At 42.7% G+C, this 19,587-nt stretch overlaps 1 protein-coding gene across 1 annotated transcript in view; it reads right to left on the minus strand.

The window, feature by feature from the left end:
• Nucleotides 1–2,587: 2,587 nt before the first annotated feature.
• TSKS (testis specific serine kinase substrate) overlaps nt 2,588–19,587 on the minus strand; it is a 29,762-nt gene continuing 12,762 nt past the window's right edge. Inside the window, exons 8-11 of the mRNA XM_033962300.1 lie at nt 13,329–13,487; nt 12,951–13,080; nt 12,664–12,788; nt 2,588–2,762 (exon numbers count right to left, since the gene is read on the minus strand). Coding sequence (XP_033818191.1) covers nt 2,588–2,762; nt 12,664–12,788; nt 12,951–13,080; nt 13,329–13,487 — 589 coding nt within the window. The remainder of the gene's footprint in view (nt 2,763–12,663; nt 12,789–12,950; nt 13,081–13,328; nt 13,488–19,587) is intronic.

Consider the following 19,587-nt stretch of genomic DNA (forward strand, 5'->3'; position numbering starts at 1 on the left):
TTATCGAGTCCATACTAGATGGATTTCATAGTTTAAACACTGGGTGCCTCTGTCTCTCAGTGAGAGTTATGTTAATAGTACAAAGAGCAGCTATACAGTCTCTTCCCTTGTAAACTGCTTAGAACTGTTTGTGGTATGGCGGTATATAAAAATAAAGTTATTATTATTATTAATAAGAAAGCTGTATGGTTTAGTGGGTAGGTTTCACAGTAGAATTTATAATAAAGAAAATGAAATTCACAGCTGAGCTGAATGAGTAGGAAGTGCCTAGCAGGGAGAGAGGGGTGTGGCAGCAGTAGGGGAAAGCAAGGAAAATATCCTTGTGTAATTGTCTCCAGTACCTCTGCATAAATGTGCGAGTGAAGGATCAGGGTCAAAATTAGGCAATTACCGTAGTCCACCCCCCACTCACACATTTCAGGGGTTCCCTAAACCGCTCTACATCTGAAGGAAGTATAGCTTGCCGGTGGACTTTGGATTCGCCTCCTCAGTTTCCACCCTGGTCCCCAGCATGTTTAATATTGGCGGTGGACTTTGGATTCGCCTCCTCAGTTTCCACCCTTGTTCCTGGCATGTTTAATATTAGCGGTGGTCTTTGGATTCGCCTCCTCAGTTTCCACCCTGGTCCCCGGCATGTTTAATATTGGCGGTGGACTTTGGATTCGCCTCCTCAGTTTCCACCCTTGTTCCTGGCATGTTTAATATTAGCGGTGGTCTTTGGATTCGCCTCCTCAGTTTCCACCCTGGTCCCCGGCATGTTTAATATTGGAGGTGGACTTTGGATTCGCCTCCTCAGTTTCCACCCTTGTCCCCGGCATATTTAATATTGGCGGTGGTCTTTGGATTCGCCTCCTCAGTTTCCACCCTGGTCCCCAGCATGTTTAATATTGGCGGTGGACTTTGGATTCGCCTCCTCAGTTTCCACCCTGGTCCCCAGCATGTTTAATATTGGCGGTGGACTTTGGATTCGCCTCCTCAGTTTCCACCCTTGTTCCTGGCATGTTTAATATTAGCGGTGGTCTTTGGATTCGCCTCCTCAGTTTCCACCCTGGTCCCCGGCATGTTTAATATTGGAGGTGGACTTTGGATTCGCCTCCTCAGTTTCCACCCTTGTCCCCGGCATATTTAATATTGGCGGTGGTCTTTGGATTCGCCTCCTCAGTTTCCACCCTGGTCCCCAGCATGTTTAATATTGGCGGTGGACTTTGGATTCGCCTCCTCAGTTTCCACCCTTGTCCCCGGCATGTTTAATATTGGCGGTGGACTTTGGATTCGCTTCCTCAGTTTCCACCCTTGTCCCCGGCATGTTTAATATTGGCGGTGGTCTTTGGATTCGCCTCCTCAGTTTCCACCCTTGTCCCCGGCATGTTTAATATTGGCGGTGGACTTTGGATTCGCTTCCTCAGTTTCCACCCTTGTCCCCGGCATGTTTAATATTGGCGGTGGTCTTTGGATTCGCCTCCTCAGTTTCCACCCTGGTCCCCGGCATGTTTAATATTGGCGGTGGACTTTGGATTCGCCTCCTCAGTTTCCACCCTTGTCCCCGGCATGTTTAACATTAGCTGTGCATGAAAGTATGGAGAACGAGAGTTTCCTAGCTGCTGTATTTTTGTATCTGTTTCGGTGCCGCAGAAGCTGGAACTGCTCCCTCTGAAATGCAGCGGGTCAGTTTTTAGAAGAGGCTGCTAGAGCTTATTTCTCTGAATCTCTAATTCTGAGAAGGGCCATTTTTTATGTTCACTCAGTTTGTTCCCAGTCCAAATTTGGTCTCATTCTTTTCCAGTTTTGAAGGGTTATTTTGCCCCCAGAGAGAGAAACAATCTTGACCCATTAGGCATAATTTATTTAGCCATTGTATTGGGAAGAATAATAGTAACTGCCAAATTATCATGTGCACTAACTGTGCTAAGAATAATGTATTTTTTTTGAGAGTGGAGAGTGGGCATTGTTGTGCCAGTCAGAACAGCTATGTTACTGTGCATTAACTGGTTCCTGCAGAAATACCGCACAAGTCCTTATCGCCTACAACCTAATGGCAACATTAGCATACAGCCTTTAATTTAAAAAAAAAAAAAATTATGGCTGCTGTAAAAACGAATAGCCTATGGGGGCAATAAGGCCACTTTTTGTCAACATTATGAGTGTAGATCTCATTCTTTACTATTGTAAACCTCCTTGATGCTTTTTGTGATAGGAGGAGTTAAATAAATGGAAAATGGAATTGGATAAGTTCCAGGAGGAAAAGTCCTTAAAAAATGACTAGACAAGTGGACTTAGGAAAGCCATCACTGATTTCTGGAAATGAGCGTTGAAAAGTTGATTTCCTCTTGGAACCTGCCAGGTAATGTGTCCCAGACTGGCCACAGCCGTGGGCAGAATGTCCCAGCAGATGTTGATTTCACTCAGAATGGTTTATACATGGATTCCCTTGTGCTGAATACACAGAGCGAGGCCGGTACCCTACTGCCAGTGTTACCTTCTGGACTTTTCCCTCCCTTGAACACCTCTGTGTGTACATAGCTAGGTGGAAATTTGAGAAATACTGTAAAGGGACAGCCGTTTGGACTTTGATTTCACTGAAGAATTTTTAATTTAATGACACGGAGCTGCTATTTTGAACATTTCCATCAGGACAGGACCTACAACTCTCCAGGGCCTCATCAGCTTCCTTCACGGGGCTCTGTTGCTCTGCTGACAGCTTGCGCAGCTTCTCTTGCATGGAATACATCTTCAGATAGATGTCCTCCAAGTCCACCTTCTCTCTGTAAGGAGGATCAGAGATAGAGCTTTAGTATTTCACTATTTGCTTTTCCTCTCAATTTCCAACTGTATTTCCAGAGATAAATCCCAGCACCTCAAGCAGAATATTCTTCAGAAAACCCAATCACTTGGAAGAACTAAACCCATTTCCATGTACTAGAGCAGGATACCCATAATGAATAAATGTTTGCATACAACGGAGGCAATGCATGCAAATTTATCTCATGCATATTCATTGTGAATATCCTGAAAACCAGACTGTCTTTGTGTGTGCTACGGACTAGATTGAGAACCCCTGCACTAGAGCAGTGTGTTTCAACCCAGTTCTTGGCGATTACCTGGCAAATCAAATTTTCTGGATATCCACATTGAATGTGCATGACAGAGATTTACAGGCACTGCCTTCTGGTATGCAATCTACCTCATGCATATTTATTGGTAAAACTAGAAGACGACATAAGAGGTTGAAGGAGTGGTAGACTTAGGAGTAATGTTAGGAATTCTTTTTTATGGAGAGGATGGTGAATGCCTGGTGATGGAATTCAAAAAAGCTTGGGATGAACACAGAGGATCTTTAACTAGAAAATGAATGGGCAAACTTTCACGGTCTGAATCCCGCAAAGGAGATGGTTTGGATAGGCTAGAGCAACTCCTGTAGTTGGAACCTAAGGACAGTACCAGGTGGACTTCTAGGGTTTGTGGCCCAGAAGAAACAAAGAAAAAAGAAGACAATTCAATTATGAAATTGTAATGCATGTACTTATAGGGCAGACTGGATGGACCATTTGGGCCTTCATCTGCCGACATTTACTATGTTACCATGGGTTGAAAACCACTGAGGGCTGCTCCATTACAAAGGGACATTTTACAGTCCTTTAGAAGTTGGCACTGGGCAGCCAGATGCCCAACATAGATTTAAATATGGAAAACAAAGCACCAGTTAAACTCTTTATGAATCCTAGTTTACATCCAGCAGCAGTTCTGCAGTCTAGGCCTACTCGTAAGCACAGTTACTTACCGTAACAGGTGTTATCCGGAGACAACAAGCAGATATTCTCACATGTGGGCAATGTCATAGAAACATAGAAACATAGAAGATGACGGCAGAAAAGGGCTATAGCCCATCAAGTCTGCCCACCGTACTGTCCCTTCCTCTTAAGTCTATACCCAGTGACTATTTAGTCAGATTGACTCTCTTAGGGATCCCCTCTTTCCTCCTCTGACCCTCGTAGGGATCCCCTCTTTCCTCCTCTGACCCTCGTAGGGATCCCACATATGTATCCCATTTATTCTTGAAGTCCAACACGCTATTGGCCTCGATCACCTGCGCTGGAAGCTCATTCCAACGGTCAACCACTCTTTCTGTGAAGAAGTACTTCCTTATGTCGCCACGAAATTTCCCGCCCCTGAGTTTGAGCGGATGCCCTCTGGTGGCAGAAGGTCCTCTGAGAATGAAGATATCATCTTCCACCTCGATACGTCCTGTGATGTATTTAAATGTCTCAATCATGTCTCCTCTCTCCCTACGTTCCTCTAGAGTGTAAAGCTGTAGTTTGTTTAGTCTCTCCTCATATGAGAGACCTTTGAGACCCAAGATCCTCCTGGTGGCCATCCGTTGAACCGACTCGATTCTGAGCACATCTTTACGGTAATGAGGTCTCCAGAATTGTACACAGTATTCCAGATGAGGTCTCACCATGGTTCTGTACAACGGCATTATGATTTCAGGCTTCTTGCTGACAAAGCTTCTACTGATACATCCCAACATTTGCCTTGCTTTAGATGAAGCCCTCTCCACTTGATTGGCAGTTTTCATGTCTGCACTGATGATTACTCCTAGGTCTCTTACCGCCGAAGTACTAGTTAAAGTTTCCCCATTCAAGGTGTAGTTTCTGCATGGATTACCGTTACCGAGGTGCATAACCTTACATTTCCCAGCGTTGAAGCTCAGTTGCCAGGTCGAGGACCATCTTTCCAATGTAAGCAGGTCCTGTGTCATACTATCCTGTAAATTACATTCACTTACTGTATTGCATAGTTTAGCATCATCGGCGAATAATGTTATTTTACCCTGAAGCCCCTGAGTCAGATCCCCTATGAATATGTTGAAAAGGAGTCATCCATGGAGCTCTGGTACAGACAGTGAAAAAGTGCACTGGCACTTTAAGAATTCAAAAACTTTAAGACTGTCTGCCTTCCCACTCGACGCCAGCTCACTAGGTCATCTGTTCTATGCCCAATCGAAGAAGCCAACTAGGGGAGGTGGACGGGATGTGAGAATATCTGCCTGCTGTCTCCGGATAACACCTGTTACGATAAGTAACTGTGCTCTATCCTAGGACAAGCAGAATATTCTCACATGTGGGACTCCCTAGCTTCAATAAAAGGGATGGAGGAAGAGTTGGGTTCCAAGAAACTTAGAAACTTTGAGTTGCTTCGCAAAACCTATTGTCTGATACGAGAACACGGAGGCAAAGGAAGGATTCCGGAAAAACCGATATGCTTGGAGGTTGAAAAAATAATCAGTGACCTCCTAGAGGTAGGTGAATCTAAATACAGAAACATAGAAATTGACGGCAGAAAAAGGGCCACGGCCCATCAAGTCTGCCCATACCAATGACCCATTCCCTGACTTTTACTCCCCTAGAGATCCCACTTGAATATCCCATTTTCTCTTAAAATCTGACACGTTGTTGGCCTCAATCACTTGCTGAGGTAGCTCGTTCCAATGATTGACCACCCTTTCGGTGAAGAAGTACTTCCTGGCATCACCATGAAATTTCCCTCCCTTGACTTTCAGCGAGTGCCCTCTGGTGACCGACGGCCCTGTAAGACAGAAGATATCATCTTTCACCTCTATACGTCCTGTAATATACTTAAAGGTCTCAATCATGTCTCCCCTCTCTCTTCGTTCCTCCAGTGAGTACATCCGCAGTTTTTTTAGCTTTTCTTCATACGTGAGATCCCTGAGCCCCAAGACCATCCTGGTAGCCATTCGCTGAACCGACTCAATTCTCAGCACATCTTTCCGGTAGTGTGGTCCAGTGTTCCCTCTAAGCGGGCGGGTGTTGTGAGCAAACTTTTTTCACTGTGAGCTAAAAATATCGGGCGCCAGCAAGTTATGAGCCAAATAAATATGTTGCTTTCTACCACAGAACTTCCTTACGTTTGTATGGAATCTATCCCCTTTCAACTTTAGAGAGTGCCCTCTCGTTCTCCCTGCCTTAGCTACTAAGTCTATTCCCTTCAGTACCTTGAATGTTTCTATCATGTCCCCTCTCAATCTCCTCTGCTCAAGGGAGAAGAGGCCCAGTTTCTCTAATCTTTCGCTGTACGGCAACTCCTCCAGCCCCTTAACCATTTTAGTTGCTCTTCTCTGGATCCTTTCGAGTAGTACCGTGTCCTTCTTAAAGTACCAGTGCTGGACGCAGTACTCCAGGTGAGGGCGTACCATGGCCCGGTACAGCAGCATGATAACCTTCTCTGTCTCTTCAGTCCAGCATCTGCCCCTTCCATTCACTGTCTGTCTTTCCCTGCCATCTCCCCTCCTGCCCCCCCCCCCCCACCCCCCAATTTGGTCTAGCATCCATCATCTTCCTTCTGTTCCCCTCATGGTCTGGCATCTCTATCCTTCCCTCCCCCCTGTGGTTTTTAGCATATCTCTCTTCTCATTTCCTCCACTCAGATCTGATCATTCTCTGCTCTCTCTTCCCTTTTCTTCTCTGGTCTTCCTTCTCTATTTTCTGCCTCCATCTAAATTAAATTCTTTCTTACTATTTAGTCCCGTTTCCCTCTTTTCACTGTGTCTACACACAGCTTGTCACCCCTTTCCCTCACCCCTCCATTATCTTACTATTTTCTTCCCCCTTTATTTATCTCCTCCTTCCATCCAGTATGTGTTCTTTCCCCACTTCCATTCAGCATCTGCTCTCCCTTCTCAACTGACATCCATCTGCCTTCTGCTCTCTCTCCCTTCTTCTCACTTCCATCATCTGTCCCCTTCTCTCTCTCTCTCATCTCCTCCATTCCATCATCTGCCCCTTCTCTCTCTCTCTCTCCCCCCCCCCCCAACTTCCATCATCTGCCCTCCTTCCCCTCACCTTTGTGGGCCACTTTCTTTCCCCTGAGGGTGGCTCATGTCACAGGGGAAGCTTTGGCCGAGCAGAACCGCTTGATTGACAGTGGAACTTACTTGATTGATGTCGATGCTGGGGCCCGTTGCCGTTTGAAGGAAAAAAAAAAAGGTGGAAAAAAGGAACCTGTAAAGGCGAGAGGAAGGGAAACCTCCAGGACAGCTGCTTTTTGCCCTCCTTCAGCGGCCCAAGAGTTCAGACCAGCAGCGGCAGCTCTGTATGCTTTTAACTTCGGCACAGAGCTGCCCCTAATCAATAGTTTAGCGCGGTTTCATGAGGCAGCCTCGGGGCCTTTGATAGCCGGCCCGCTTCGATGATGCGATGTGGGCCGGCCTAGCAAAGGCCCCGAGGCTGCCTTATGAAACCGCGCTAAACTATTGATTAGGGGCAGCTCTGTGCCGAAGTTAAAAGCATACACAGCTGCCGCTGCTGGTCTGGAGGTGCGGAGACAAGGCAGGAGGCAAACGCGGTGGAAGGCAGGAGTCCCGGCGAAGGCAGGAGTCCCGGCACAGTGACTGCAACAGGAAGTTGCAAGTCAGCTGACGCCGGCCTTTCGTTGCGGCGGGGACCGAATCCTTCGCGGACCGGCAAGATTTTGTTTGCGGACCGGCGGTTGAAGAACTGTGCTCTACACTGTGTGCGCTGTGACGAGAAACTTGTGCGCTGCGAGGTAATATTTTGTGCGCCAGCGCACCCCAGCGCAGCTTAGCGGGAACTGGAGACGCCAGAAAGCTTCAAAAACCAAATAAGAGAGGACTATTGGCTAATGTACCCATATGGAGCAGCTGACCAAATGAGCAGTTGAAGCCAGTCATGTCCCTGAGCAGATATGAATGAAAAGGGAAAGGAATTTCGTAATCAAACAAACAAATGCATGATTTTATTGAAAAGAAAAGCTTTAGAGGATAAAAAGGAAGAACTATCTTAGAAGGGAAAAAAAAAAAAAGCCGATGCTATGGAGTATAAAATTAGAACGACATAGTGGCTTACTGTGCAGAAAAACAATCTTTGGTCCAGAGACTCCATTTAAGATAAACTGGAGTAAAATGAAAAAACATCCTTAAAATGATGTAGTGGTTTCCTCCTCCCCTATAGCCACTCCCAAACCTCCAGATTAAAAAAGGAGATGGAGTAAAGGGTGTTGTGGATAGAGAAACACATGTAGGGAAAGATACTACAAAGTAATTGTATGAGCCTCCTGGAAAGTATTGAATGAACATTGATGGTACAGTGGAAGGTGTGTTTCAGTAAAAAACAAAAACCTGGTTGATCCTGCTTAGAGAATAAAGCAGAGAACCATTCAGCTTCATTGGTTAATATGGAGAAAGAAAATAACCAGAATTTTTTTTAAATCTTAAATTAATTCTTATAGCGCATGCAAAACATATACTAATCACCAAAGCACTATATATAATATAATATATATTATATATAATATAATATAGAATTTCTCTAAACTGTATAAAATTGCTCAGTGCCTACATCTGCATTGGGGAAATGTGAAATTGGGTATATTGAGTGTTTAAACAGTAGCAAGATATGTGTAGAAAATAATTAAACATTGTAGTGGGTGACATTGTAAACAATGTTGCAGTTATCTGTGGCTATGTTTTGCTTTAATCGGCACCCTAGTAATGTTTTATATCTAAGGAGGAGCATATATCTATATAATTATTTTGATCAGAGTGCTCTGGTGATTAGTATAAGGAATCTAACTTAACAGGCTCTACACCCATGTTAAATTCCCCTACTAGATCTTGCATGTTTTTCATGTTCATGTCCAGACAACAGGAAAAAAAAACAACCTTACAGGCTCTACACCCATGGTGGATTCCTGAAGTAGTATGGAAAGACGGTTGTAATGTGGATCAATGCCTTGATAGAAATCTGGATTTGGTACCATGTAACCCCAAAATGCTATGCTTAGGTAGCCCTGGTACTGAAGAAAACAGTCTCTAGGAGCAGATCAAAAAGATTGAGCTGATTTCTGAGATGTAGATGAAGCCTCACATTCTCCTGATGAAAAATCATCTATGTCAGTGTGGAATCTCAATACGAAGAAAGGTGTTGATGCTTCGAAGATGATCGAAGACCTAGGAGGAAGATCACCAACAACAGGAACAAGACGTTGATGCCCTTTGGACCCAGACTGATGCTCCAAAATAAGCAGCGATGCCATCTGTGAAAAACATCAGCGGTGCCCATAGAAAAATAAAGTTCAAAGACTGTTGGAAATTAAGAAACTAGAGCTGGAATGCTGTGCTATGGCTAAGGGCGAATAAAATTTAAGCTGTATTTTTTTTTATAAAAAGCTGGTGCCCTGATGAAGACTTTTGATACCTTGATGCAGAGCCTCGAAGTGAAGAAGAACATCGGTGTTTCGCTGGTGATCGATGCTCCAATGAATAGGATCATTGACGGTGACAATACCTTATGAAAGCAGAAGGACGTTCCGAGGACGAGTGCTATCATCAACTTGAAGAATGCCGATGCGAAGCAGAGCAATGTGTATGAACAGAGGCTGATATGGAACTGATGAATGTAAAGGGGATAACGATGAAACCCCCCCAATGTCTTTGGTACCGCTCTGATGAAAAGGAACATTCCCCCAAACTTCAGCCAATGTTTAAAGTTTTTATTAAAAATTTGATACATTTGCTTATCAAAAACGAGATAGAATTAAAATTGTAAAATAGTCGATGTAAACGATACGAAGCAGTGCGCATAAAGTCATCAACCCTGGAACGAATGTTCTGCACCGATACCTGAGACTGAGCAGGTATCAATGTTGCCACAGGGTGTTGAAGGGTGGGAGACCTCAGAGAGGATGCACGCCCAGTAGGAGACACAACCTGCACAGAAGGAGAACACAGAAGGTGTTGATGTGGAGTTATTCCTCGATGATGTATTCCAGACAGGTACCATCGATGCAGACACTGCAGTACTGAAGAAAAACTGCTACTGCAAGGAAATACAGCATAAAGACTCAATGATCATTGATGCTAAGATGTAAGAAGAACCTGGAGAAAGTACTGTTATTGGATATGCTACTTAGCATGGATCAGTACCAATGCAGAACGATGCATGAAGAAGAGGTACCAATATCAAAGTGTGGAAGCCTGAAAGGTGATGCACTTCAAAACGAAGAGGAAGCACTGTGACCATGTAACATCAAGAGGTATCAAAGGTGCCACAGGCGTCGAAGTGTGAGTGCCTGAAAAGGCGCTGCGCTTCAGAAATGATAACCTGTATCACCCAGAAATCCATGCATCAAATGGACTCAATGCTTAATTGGCAGGACACATATATGTGTCGACGTGGTTGAAACATCGGTTACAGAAAAGCAGTCGGAGAGGGCAAGCTGGGATAGAATAGAAACAAGGTTGAAAATCTATCGATGATCATAGTAGGAAGTACAGATGGAAATTCATGTGAAAGCCACTGAATAGCGAACAAAGTTTGAAGAAACTCCAAAATGTCTTTTCCTTTCTACTTTTCTTCATTACTTGTTTTTCATAAGAACATAAGAATTGCCGCTGCTGGGTCCATTGTGCCCAGCAGTCCGCTCCCATGGCGGCTCTTAGGTCAAAGACCAGTGCCCTAACAGAGTCTAGCCTTACCTGCATACATTCTGGTTCAGCAGGAACTTGTCTAACTTCGTCTTGAATCCCTGGAGGGTGTTTTCCCCTATAACAGCCTCCGGATGAGCGTTCCAGTTTTCCACCACTCTCTGGGTGAAGAACTTACTTACATTTGTTTGGAATATATCCCCTTTTAACTTTGGAGAGTTCCCTCTCATTCTCCCTACCTTGGAGAGGGTGAACAACCTGTCTTTATCTACTAAGTCTATTCTCTTCATTATCTTGAATGTTTCGATCATGTTCCCTCTCAGTCTCCTCTTTTCAAGGGAGAAGAGGCCCAGTTTCTCTAATCTCTCACTCCTCTAATCTCTCCAGCCCCTTAATCATTTTAGTCGCTCTTCTCTGAACCCTTTCGAGTAGTACTGTGTCCTTCTTCAACTACGGCGACCAGTGCTAGACACAGTTTTTCAGGTGGGGTCGTACCATGGCTCAGTACAACAGCATGATAACCATCTCCGATCTGTTTGTAATCCCCATGAAATACTTGAAAAAGTTTGTTAAAAAATATAAATGGGAAGGCAATTCGACAGAGAAACAAGAGATATGTCTTTACTCCACGGAAAACGAAAAACTGTTGGCCTCACAAGCTGGCGTCGGGTGGGAAAGCATGCGCAGTGTGGGCAGTCTTAAAGCTTTTGACGGTGCACTTTTTCACTGTCCGCATCTGGGCTCCGTGGATGATGCCACCCACATGTGAGAATATGCTGCCTGCTTGTCCTAGGATAACTACTGCTACTATTTATTATTTCTATTCCTTTGGCTTCTGGGATGCTGTTACTGTAATATTGTTTATCTAGAATTACCGAAAAAGATCTTATTAAGACTCCGACTGGTTCAGAATACTGCGGTTCGTTTAATTTTTGGTCTTAAAAAATATGATCACGTAAGTCCTTATTATGCTAGACTACATTGGCTGCCTTTTGGGGCCAGAGTGCTTTTCAATTTTGGCTGTGTTTGTTACAGGGCTCTTTTTGGACTGTTACCCTCTTATCTGGTACCATATCTGAAACTGTTTAATTAAAAAAAAAAAAAAAAATACCAGAAATTTGGGTATGTTTATCTTCCCTACCCCAAGGGCATGCCATTATAAAACTTTCTTTGACAGGACTTTAGAATATCAGGCGGGGAAAGTGAATTCCTGGATAAGCCCGTTGATTGCTTACCCTGTATTTAGGAAATTATTAAAAATTCCTTTATTTGATAAACAAGAATGTTGATTTTTATTAAAACTTTAAGTTTGCAAAGGTATTTTTATTAGGCTGTGTTTTTGTAACATTTTCTTTCAATTAGGTTGTACTTAACTGAGATAATAATAGCTGTGTGTCTGAATTTGTATTTTAACTATGGTGTATTAATTAGCTCACAAGTTAGTGTGCATGTGATTGTATTTATTAATTGAAATGTTTTTAACTCTGCTGTGAACCACCTAGAACTACTGGCAGGGCGGTATACAATAAATACATTATTATTATTAAGTCTTTTCATGCCAACTGAGCAATCCCCAAAAGTGAAAGGGGACAGTTCCTTTCCCGCTACAGCTACCCAGAAGTGAGGTGCGGTAACTGCTTTTCTTTTACACTGGCATATACACATTGCAGGAGGCTCACTCTTTGCACTTCTCAGTCTTATGAAACTGCTTTTCTAGTTCTGGGGCAGAAATGTTCAGTTTGGTTTGCAATTCTATCTCAGCCTTTTGAGCCATTCTGCTGTTTAATGTTATGGAAGTAGTAAAGCCTCAAACTACATACAGGGGAGAACTGCCCAAATGTTCATTTTGAGACTGATGCAGCTATTCCTCCCTGGCACAGGAAAGAGAAAACTTTCTGCTGTTGTGTGAGGGGGTCCTGTTTGAGCACAAAACTGGGGTCACTGCCCACATTTACTGGAGGCTCTGCCTAGACTTCCACAAACACTGAGACTATAATGCTTGTGGATTTTTTTGCAAATTTTAGATACCATCCTTAAAGGGGCTCGTGATGTTCCCCTTTTACATATCAGTTATGCTAAACCTAGAGAGAGGACTGAGGGCAATTTGTTCTCCGGTTTTCCAATTAGGTTGTTTTTGGGTTTCTTTTAAAATAGACATCCAGAACTAGATCCCCGTACCTCCCCCAATGTTTACAACTCACTCAGTTTTCAGCCTCCGGTGGGACAGAATGTTCTGCAGCCTCAGTGCATCATCGTGTACAACTCGGAGGTCAGATCTCAAAACCACCATCTGCATGTGTGTCTCGAGAGCATGACGTTCCAGCTCCTGTGAGGGGGAAAAAGAGAGAGAGCAAAACTCCACTAAAAAATTCATCACAGCTAGTGGGCACCCTGTAGAGAAGTGCAAGAGAGGGGACAGAATAAGAGCTGTGGCTATGCAGGTGAAAATAGACTTTATTCATTATCTGCTAGAGCTTGTTCACAGTACCAAGATTTTCTTTTGCAGTTGCTGACAGCTGGTGCAGGTGTGCTGGTTGAAGAGTTTGATCTCCTCTAGTAATGGGATCATCGCTTCCTCCATGGTCTGTTTAAGGTTCTCAGTAGTAACTAAACTGGTGCTAGATGAAGGGAAGGGGGAAATAGGGCACCCATCAGCTTGAGGATCCAGTTCAGTTCCCTTTTAACTTATCCTGTCAGGGTCCCCATAACCCCCATCCAATCTAGTTCAAACTCAGTTGCAATAATAGCTACACAGGACATCATATTTCTCTCTCAAACAATATTTTAGCTTATACAGTTCTTCTGCAGAGGCAAAGTTATACTTCCTGTGGTGCTGAAAGTCTTCCCCATACTTTGCTGTTGGTACCTGGAGCATCCGGTGAGACCCAACATGGAGTGCTCTGACATTTCAAAGCCTTTTGTCCCAGACAGCTGCCTAGAGACATCCTCTATCAGAGGTTTCACCTGCCACAAGGTATCCATGTCTTTCTGGAGCTGAGAAAAGGAGGTTGAAATTCTCTTCATGCTACAAAAGAAAGGAAATCAATTAGACAGGCATTTGAAAGTACCAGCTGAAATCAAAATGTACCAGCTGAAAGCAAACATGAACCACAACTAGCCAGAGGTGAAGCAGAGGCAGACACACCCACCAACCAACTAGAGCCAGATGTGAAATGGAAGCCCAGACCAGATATATTCCACATTTTAACCAAGGTGAAAAGAAACACAAATGACAGCTAGCATGGTTAAAAGGAGAAGTGAGAGAGGCTATTAGAGCCAACCCCCCCCCCCCCCAATATTTTAAAGAATGTAAAAAGGATCCAAATGAAGAAAAGAAGCAACATAAACACTGTCAGGTTAGATTTAAAGCATTGATAAAGAAGGGTAAAAGAGAAGAAAAGAAGCAACATAAACACTGTCACGTTAGATGTAAAGAAGGGTAAAAGAGACAATGAAGAAAAATTTGCCAAAAGGTAAAAACTTAAAGTAACAACTTTTTCAAGTACATTGGAAACAGAAAACATTTGAGGGAGTCTGTGGGACCATTGAATCATCAAGGAGCAAAAGAGGGGCACTCGGAGGATAAGGCTATAACGGAGAGACTGAATGAAGTTTTGGGTTCCGTTTTTCAGGAAGATGTAAGAGATTTATTCGAACCAAAAATAATTTTCAAGGGTGACAGTGTAGTGGAACTAGAAGAAATCTCGGTGAACCTGGAAGACATGCTGAAACAAATCAACAAGTTAAAGAGTGATAAATCACCTTGGCTGACTGGTATACATCCCAGGGTACTGAAATAATTCAAACATAAAATTGCTGATTTGTTGTTAGTGATCTGTAACCTATTGCTAAAATAGTCTGTAGTAGCTGAAGATTGGAGGTTGGCTAACGTTACGCTGATTTCTAAAAAGGGTTCTAGGGGTGATCTACTGACTGGGCATATAACACCATACGTCCAAATCAGACTTAATGTTTTTATTATGCCCCTCTGTGTGTCCTGCCTTACTCATAATGCATTCCGGATCAAACGTTATTGAATCACATCGGGGCATTTTGCAGTATCATCCCAGCTTTCAAAATCTTCCTTTGCATTCTCTGAAGACTTAATTTGAGACTTATGAGGTCTCAATTTATTGTTGAACTGATTGGACATGAAGGTGTAACAAGTCATCGTTCTTGTGGACACTGTATGGAGTTTCAATACAGTGTCCTGTTGAACCAATTAGATGTACCTGGATGAGTCAAAAAGAAGAGTTTTGGTACAATGATCAATTGCAACTTCTGTCAGGTTATATATATCATACAGTGCCCATGCCCTGTATTATATGTGTAGGGTATACTACAAGGATTGTGAAAACCCGCATTGTGGAGCACATTAGTAAAACACTGGAACTCTGAGTGCCCCTAGTGCAACATTGGTCTGAACATTCACACGAAGTAAGAGATTTGTAGTTTTCTATTTTGGAAGCTCCGGTATTTGCTCATGGAGGAAATGTGTCAGCAATCCTGTGGAATAAAGAACATCGATAGATCTATAGGTTGAAGACAATTCATCCTAATGGCAACAATGAATTGGGATGGAGAGCTTTTTAGATGCAATGTTATTGTATTTGGCTGTCTCTTTACTGATATCAAATACGTCATCCTGCTGCTCACTCATAGGCTGGACTATTTTAACAGCACTAAATCATGGCATCTTTTGACGGTTACAGAATTGAATCGCTCAAATGAGAAGACACTCAAGAACATTAAAATACCCTCTGGTGTAGCCTTTAAATGTATTTAAAGTATGCAATGATGTAAAGTATTATATGTGGTTTTGATGGCATGAGATTTTTTGACTTTAGAGAGACCCATTTTTTTTAGCTGCATATTGGACTTTCTTTTGGGTTCCCTGAAGCAGACATGAAACACGGTCCATATCGGGGCCCTGAAAACCTTTTCAAGATAAGTTCATCCCATACGCTGTTGGACATTTTCAAGGTTTTTCAAATACAAAAATTGTTTTCACTTAAAGCACTCAACAATTTCACAAATATAAGTATATATATATATATGTGATGATTGGCAGGTGAGACTTTCGCTCCAGGGTAAATACGTCTCTGAGCATATTGATACATTCAACATATTGATAAAGCAAGTGCTCAAAGTTTGTGACTTTTGGTGTATATGATTATATATATATATTTTTTGTTGTTGTTGCAGTTTGCTCACATTTTCTCATACAAGTTGAACAAAGAACTTTGCCCTTTTTTATTTATTTATATACTGTATGTGCTAAATAACGATGATCCTATATTTTTTCAAGAATTATTATCTTTAAACAAGAGGTGACTAATTTACCTAAGAATCTTTTTCTCGACTTCGATTTATCCTAGTCTGTTATGAAGGACTGTGGTTGGACAGATACATGGCGACTATTACGGTACATCCCACTGACAGAGAACTCTTTTCGCTCATCATCGCATCAAACACATTCCAGATAGATTACTTTATTGACTCCAAAGATGATATTTCTCAAGTGCAATCTGCTAAAATACATGACGTTACAGTATCTGACCATGCTGCTCTCTCAAGCTTATTAAAGTGGGACAGTGCCAGTTTGAAACCCAACTCCTGGATATTAAACACATTGCTCTTGTCTGATGACGTGCAGTAACCTAAGCTCTGTGGGCCCCTTTTACAAAGAAATGCACCGAAGCCTATCAGTTCATATGGGCTTTAGCGCATTTACTCCGGCAGCATCACTACTGCGGCTTTCAATAAACCACCAACGATGTTCACTGTTAGGTACTCTATTAGCAGTAGCTATTAAGGTTATTTGTGGGAAGATTTAACCAAAATTCTTAATAGTTATTGGTGGAATTTAGTTATGACTTACAATTTTCAGAATTACATTGCTAAAAGAAAAAAAAGCTAATTTGGAATTTTAATCAAAAGTTGAATGGTCAATCTTATCATATAGTGTATACACCTGGAGCGGCATAATAATAATTTTTTAAAATACGTCTTAAGTCTGTTTTGGACCTAAGTCGCAAGTCACCCAAAGTCGGAAACGTCCAAAGTCCATTCTCGAAAAATATGTCCCCCCCCCAATTTTTTTTTTCTGAGAATCATCTACTTATACATCCAGCCGTTTGATTGTCCAGACCGTTAAGTTGTCTATCTTTATACCCCATTCTCGTCCAAGTCAAAAACGCCTAGAACAAGACCTTTTGGACATGGGAGGGACCAGCAAAGTGCTGGCACCTTACAAGACACTGCTGTGAATTTCACAAAAAGTGTGCCACAACTCCCTTGCAGGTCATGGTGAGACCCCCAAAAACCAACTATGCCTACCTATCTATCACCCCAGTAGCTCTTATGGCTGCAGGTGGCATCTATATGGCAGTACAGTAGGGTTTTGGTGGGTGCATATGTTTCACCATGAATGCAGTGGTTAGAGTGGCTTATGGGCCTGGGTACTTCTCTCTGAGGTTCACTAGCCCACCCCTCAGACTACATAAGATACTTCTGCAGCTCTACTAGGTTTTCCTGTGTCAGGTGCTAATGATCTGGAGGCAGGTATGTACTTTTAAATTCCGATTTTTATTGTGGTGGTGGTGGGGTCAGTGATCACCGGGGGTGTGGGGAGGGGGATCTGTCCCTGCAGTGGTTATCTGGTCATGTTTGATATATTCTGGGCACTTACACCTATTTTTAAATCGCCTAAGTCACAACGTATAAGTTCCATCTAGTAAATCTCGTTGAACTTTCGATTATCGCAGGACAACTAAGTCTAGTACGGCCCACATCCCACCCTAACCACTCCTTCAAAAACTCCCATTTTCACTCTGGGCATACAGCAGCACTGAAAAAGCCTAAGCTGTTTTTAGATTTGTCTAAAACCTGTTTCGATTATCGGTACTTGGACAACCTGTCTTTTTGATCGTCCAAGTGTTGATTTAGGCAGGTTTTTAGACGTACTTCCATTTCGATTATGTACCTCCAAGATTTTAATGTATCCACATTGTCTTAGGTTTATTATTGTTATATGTTAATATTTTCTATTCTAATATGTTTTACATGTATTTACATATACTTTTATACTTTCAATAAAAATACTAAGACAAAAAATAAAGAGGATTGTGAAAAATTGCAGGAAGATCTTAGGATCTGAGTGTCATTGTAGACAGCACTGGTCACCGTACATGACGAAGGACACAGTACTACTCGAAAGGGTCCAGAGAAGAGCAACTAAAATGGTTAAGGGGCTGGAGGAGTTGCCGTACAGTGAGAGATTGGAGAAACTGGGCCTCATCTCCCTAGAATTGAGGAGACTGAGAGGGGACATGATCGAAACATTCAAAATACTGAAGGGAATAGACTTAGTAGATAAAGACAGATTGTTCACCCTCTCCAAGGTAGAGAGAACAAGAGGGCACTCTAAAGTTAAAAGGGGATGGATTCCGTACAAACGTAAGGAACTTCTTTTTCACCCAGAGAGTGGTGGAAAACTGGAACGCTCTTCTGGAGGCTGTTGGGGAAAACCCCCTCCAGGGATTCAAGACAAAGTTAGACAAGTTCCTGCTGAACCGGAACGTATGCAGGTAGGGCTGGTCTCAGGTCACTGGTTTTTGACCTGAGGGCCACCACGGGAGCAGACTGCTGGGCATGATGGACCACTGGTCTGACCCAGCAGGGGCAGTTCTTATGTTCACTATATGGAAATCTTCTGCCCAGTGTGCGAGTATAGCAAAAAAAAAAAAAAAAGCAAACAGGATGCTAGGAACTATTAGGAAAGGGATGGTAAATAAGACCAAGAATATTATAATGCTTCTATATCGCTCTATAGTGCAACCTCACCTTGAGTATTGCTCATAGTTCTAGTTGCCATATCTCTGAAGATATATAATGGAGTTAGACAAGGTTCAAAGGAGAGTGACCAAAATGATAAAGGGGATGGAACTCCTTTCATATGAGGAAAGCCTAAAGAGATTGAAAGAAACTCTTCAGCTTGGAAAAGAGACGTTTAAGGGTGGGATTAAATTGAGGTGCACACAATCCTGAGTGATGTAGAATGGGTAAGAGTAAATTGATTTTTTACTCTTTTAAAAAAATGCAAATACCGGGAGACAATGAAATTATGTGGAAATACTTTTAAAATAAATAGGAAATATTTTTTCACTTAAAGAATAGTTAAGCTCTGGAACTCATTACCAAAGACTGTAATAACAACACTTAGGGCTCCTTTTACAAAGCTGCATTAGCGGTTTAATGCATGTAATAGCGTGCACTAAACTGCCAGCTGCGCTAGATGCTAATGCCAGCATTGAGCTGGCGTTAGTTCTAGCCATGTAGTGCGGGTTTAGCGTGCGCTATAAAGCTGCGTGCACTAAAATTGCTAATGTGGCTTCGTAAAAGGAGCCCGTAGTGTAGCTGGAATTAAGAAAGGATTGGATAAGTTTCTGGAGGAAACATCCATAGTTTACTATTCAGACACATGGGGAAAAGCAGTGCTAGCCCTGGATCGGTAGCATGGAATGTTGCTAATGGGCTTTCTGCCAGGTACTTGTGACCTGGATTGGCCACCGTTGGAAACAGGAAACCGGGCTGGATAGACCATTGGTCTGATGCAGTATGGCTATTATGTTCTAACTGAAGAGAAATCCAAGGGCTTCTAGCATTAGACTCTGATTGCCTGAAGCTAGGTGTGAAACAAGTGAAGAGAAACCACAACTAGACCAAGCCAGAAACCTTCCAGAGCCAAAAGAGAAGCAGCTAAAGACAATGCCCAGTTAGCCAAATCCAGAAGAAGACCAGCTAAACTCAAACCCTAACTAGTCACAGCAAGAAGCCTTGCAGAGCTACAAGAGAACCAGCTGAATTCAAACCGGAACCAGCCATTCCAAACAAGAAGCTACAGACCAGACACAATCATCCCAAGCCAAATGTGAACTACTGTAGAACTATTAAAGAACAGTTCTAACATGCTGGAGCTAGATATCATGACCAAGGTGAATCATGAATCCATGTGGTGGAGACCCTGCTGTGTTAGACTGTAGTCTTGGATGCACTATTTCAGTGTTTCTCAATCAGGTCCTGGAGTACCCCTTTGCCAGTCAGGTTTTCAGGATAACCACAAT

Source organism: Geotrypetes seraphini, chromosome 10 (genome assembly GCF_902459505.1).
Source record: "Geotrypetes seraphini chromosome 10, aGeoSer1.1, whole genome shotgun sequence".
In the NCBI taxonomy this organism is placed as follows: Eukaryota; Metazoa; Chordata; class Amphibia; order Gymnophiona; family Dermophiidae; genus Geotrypetes; species Geotrypetes seraphini.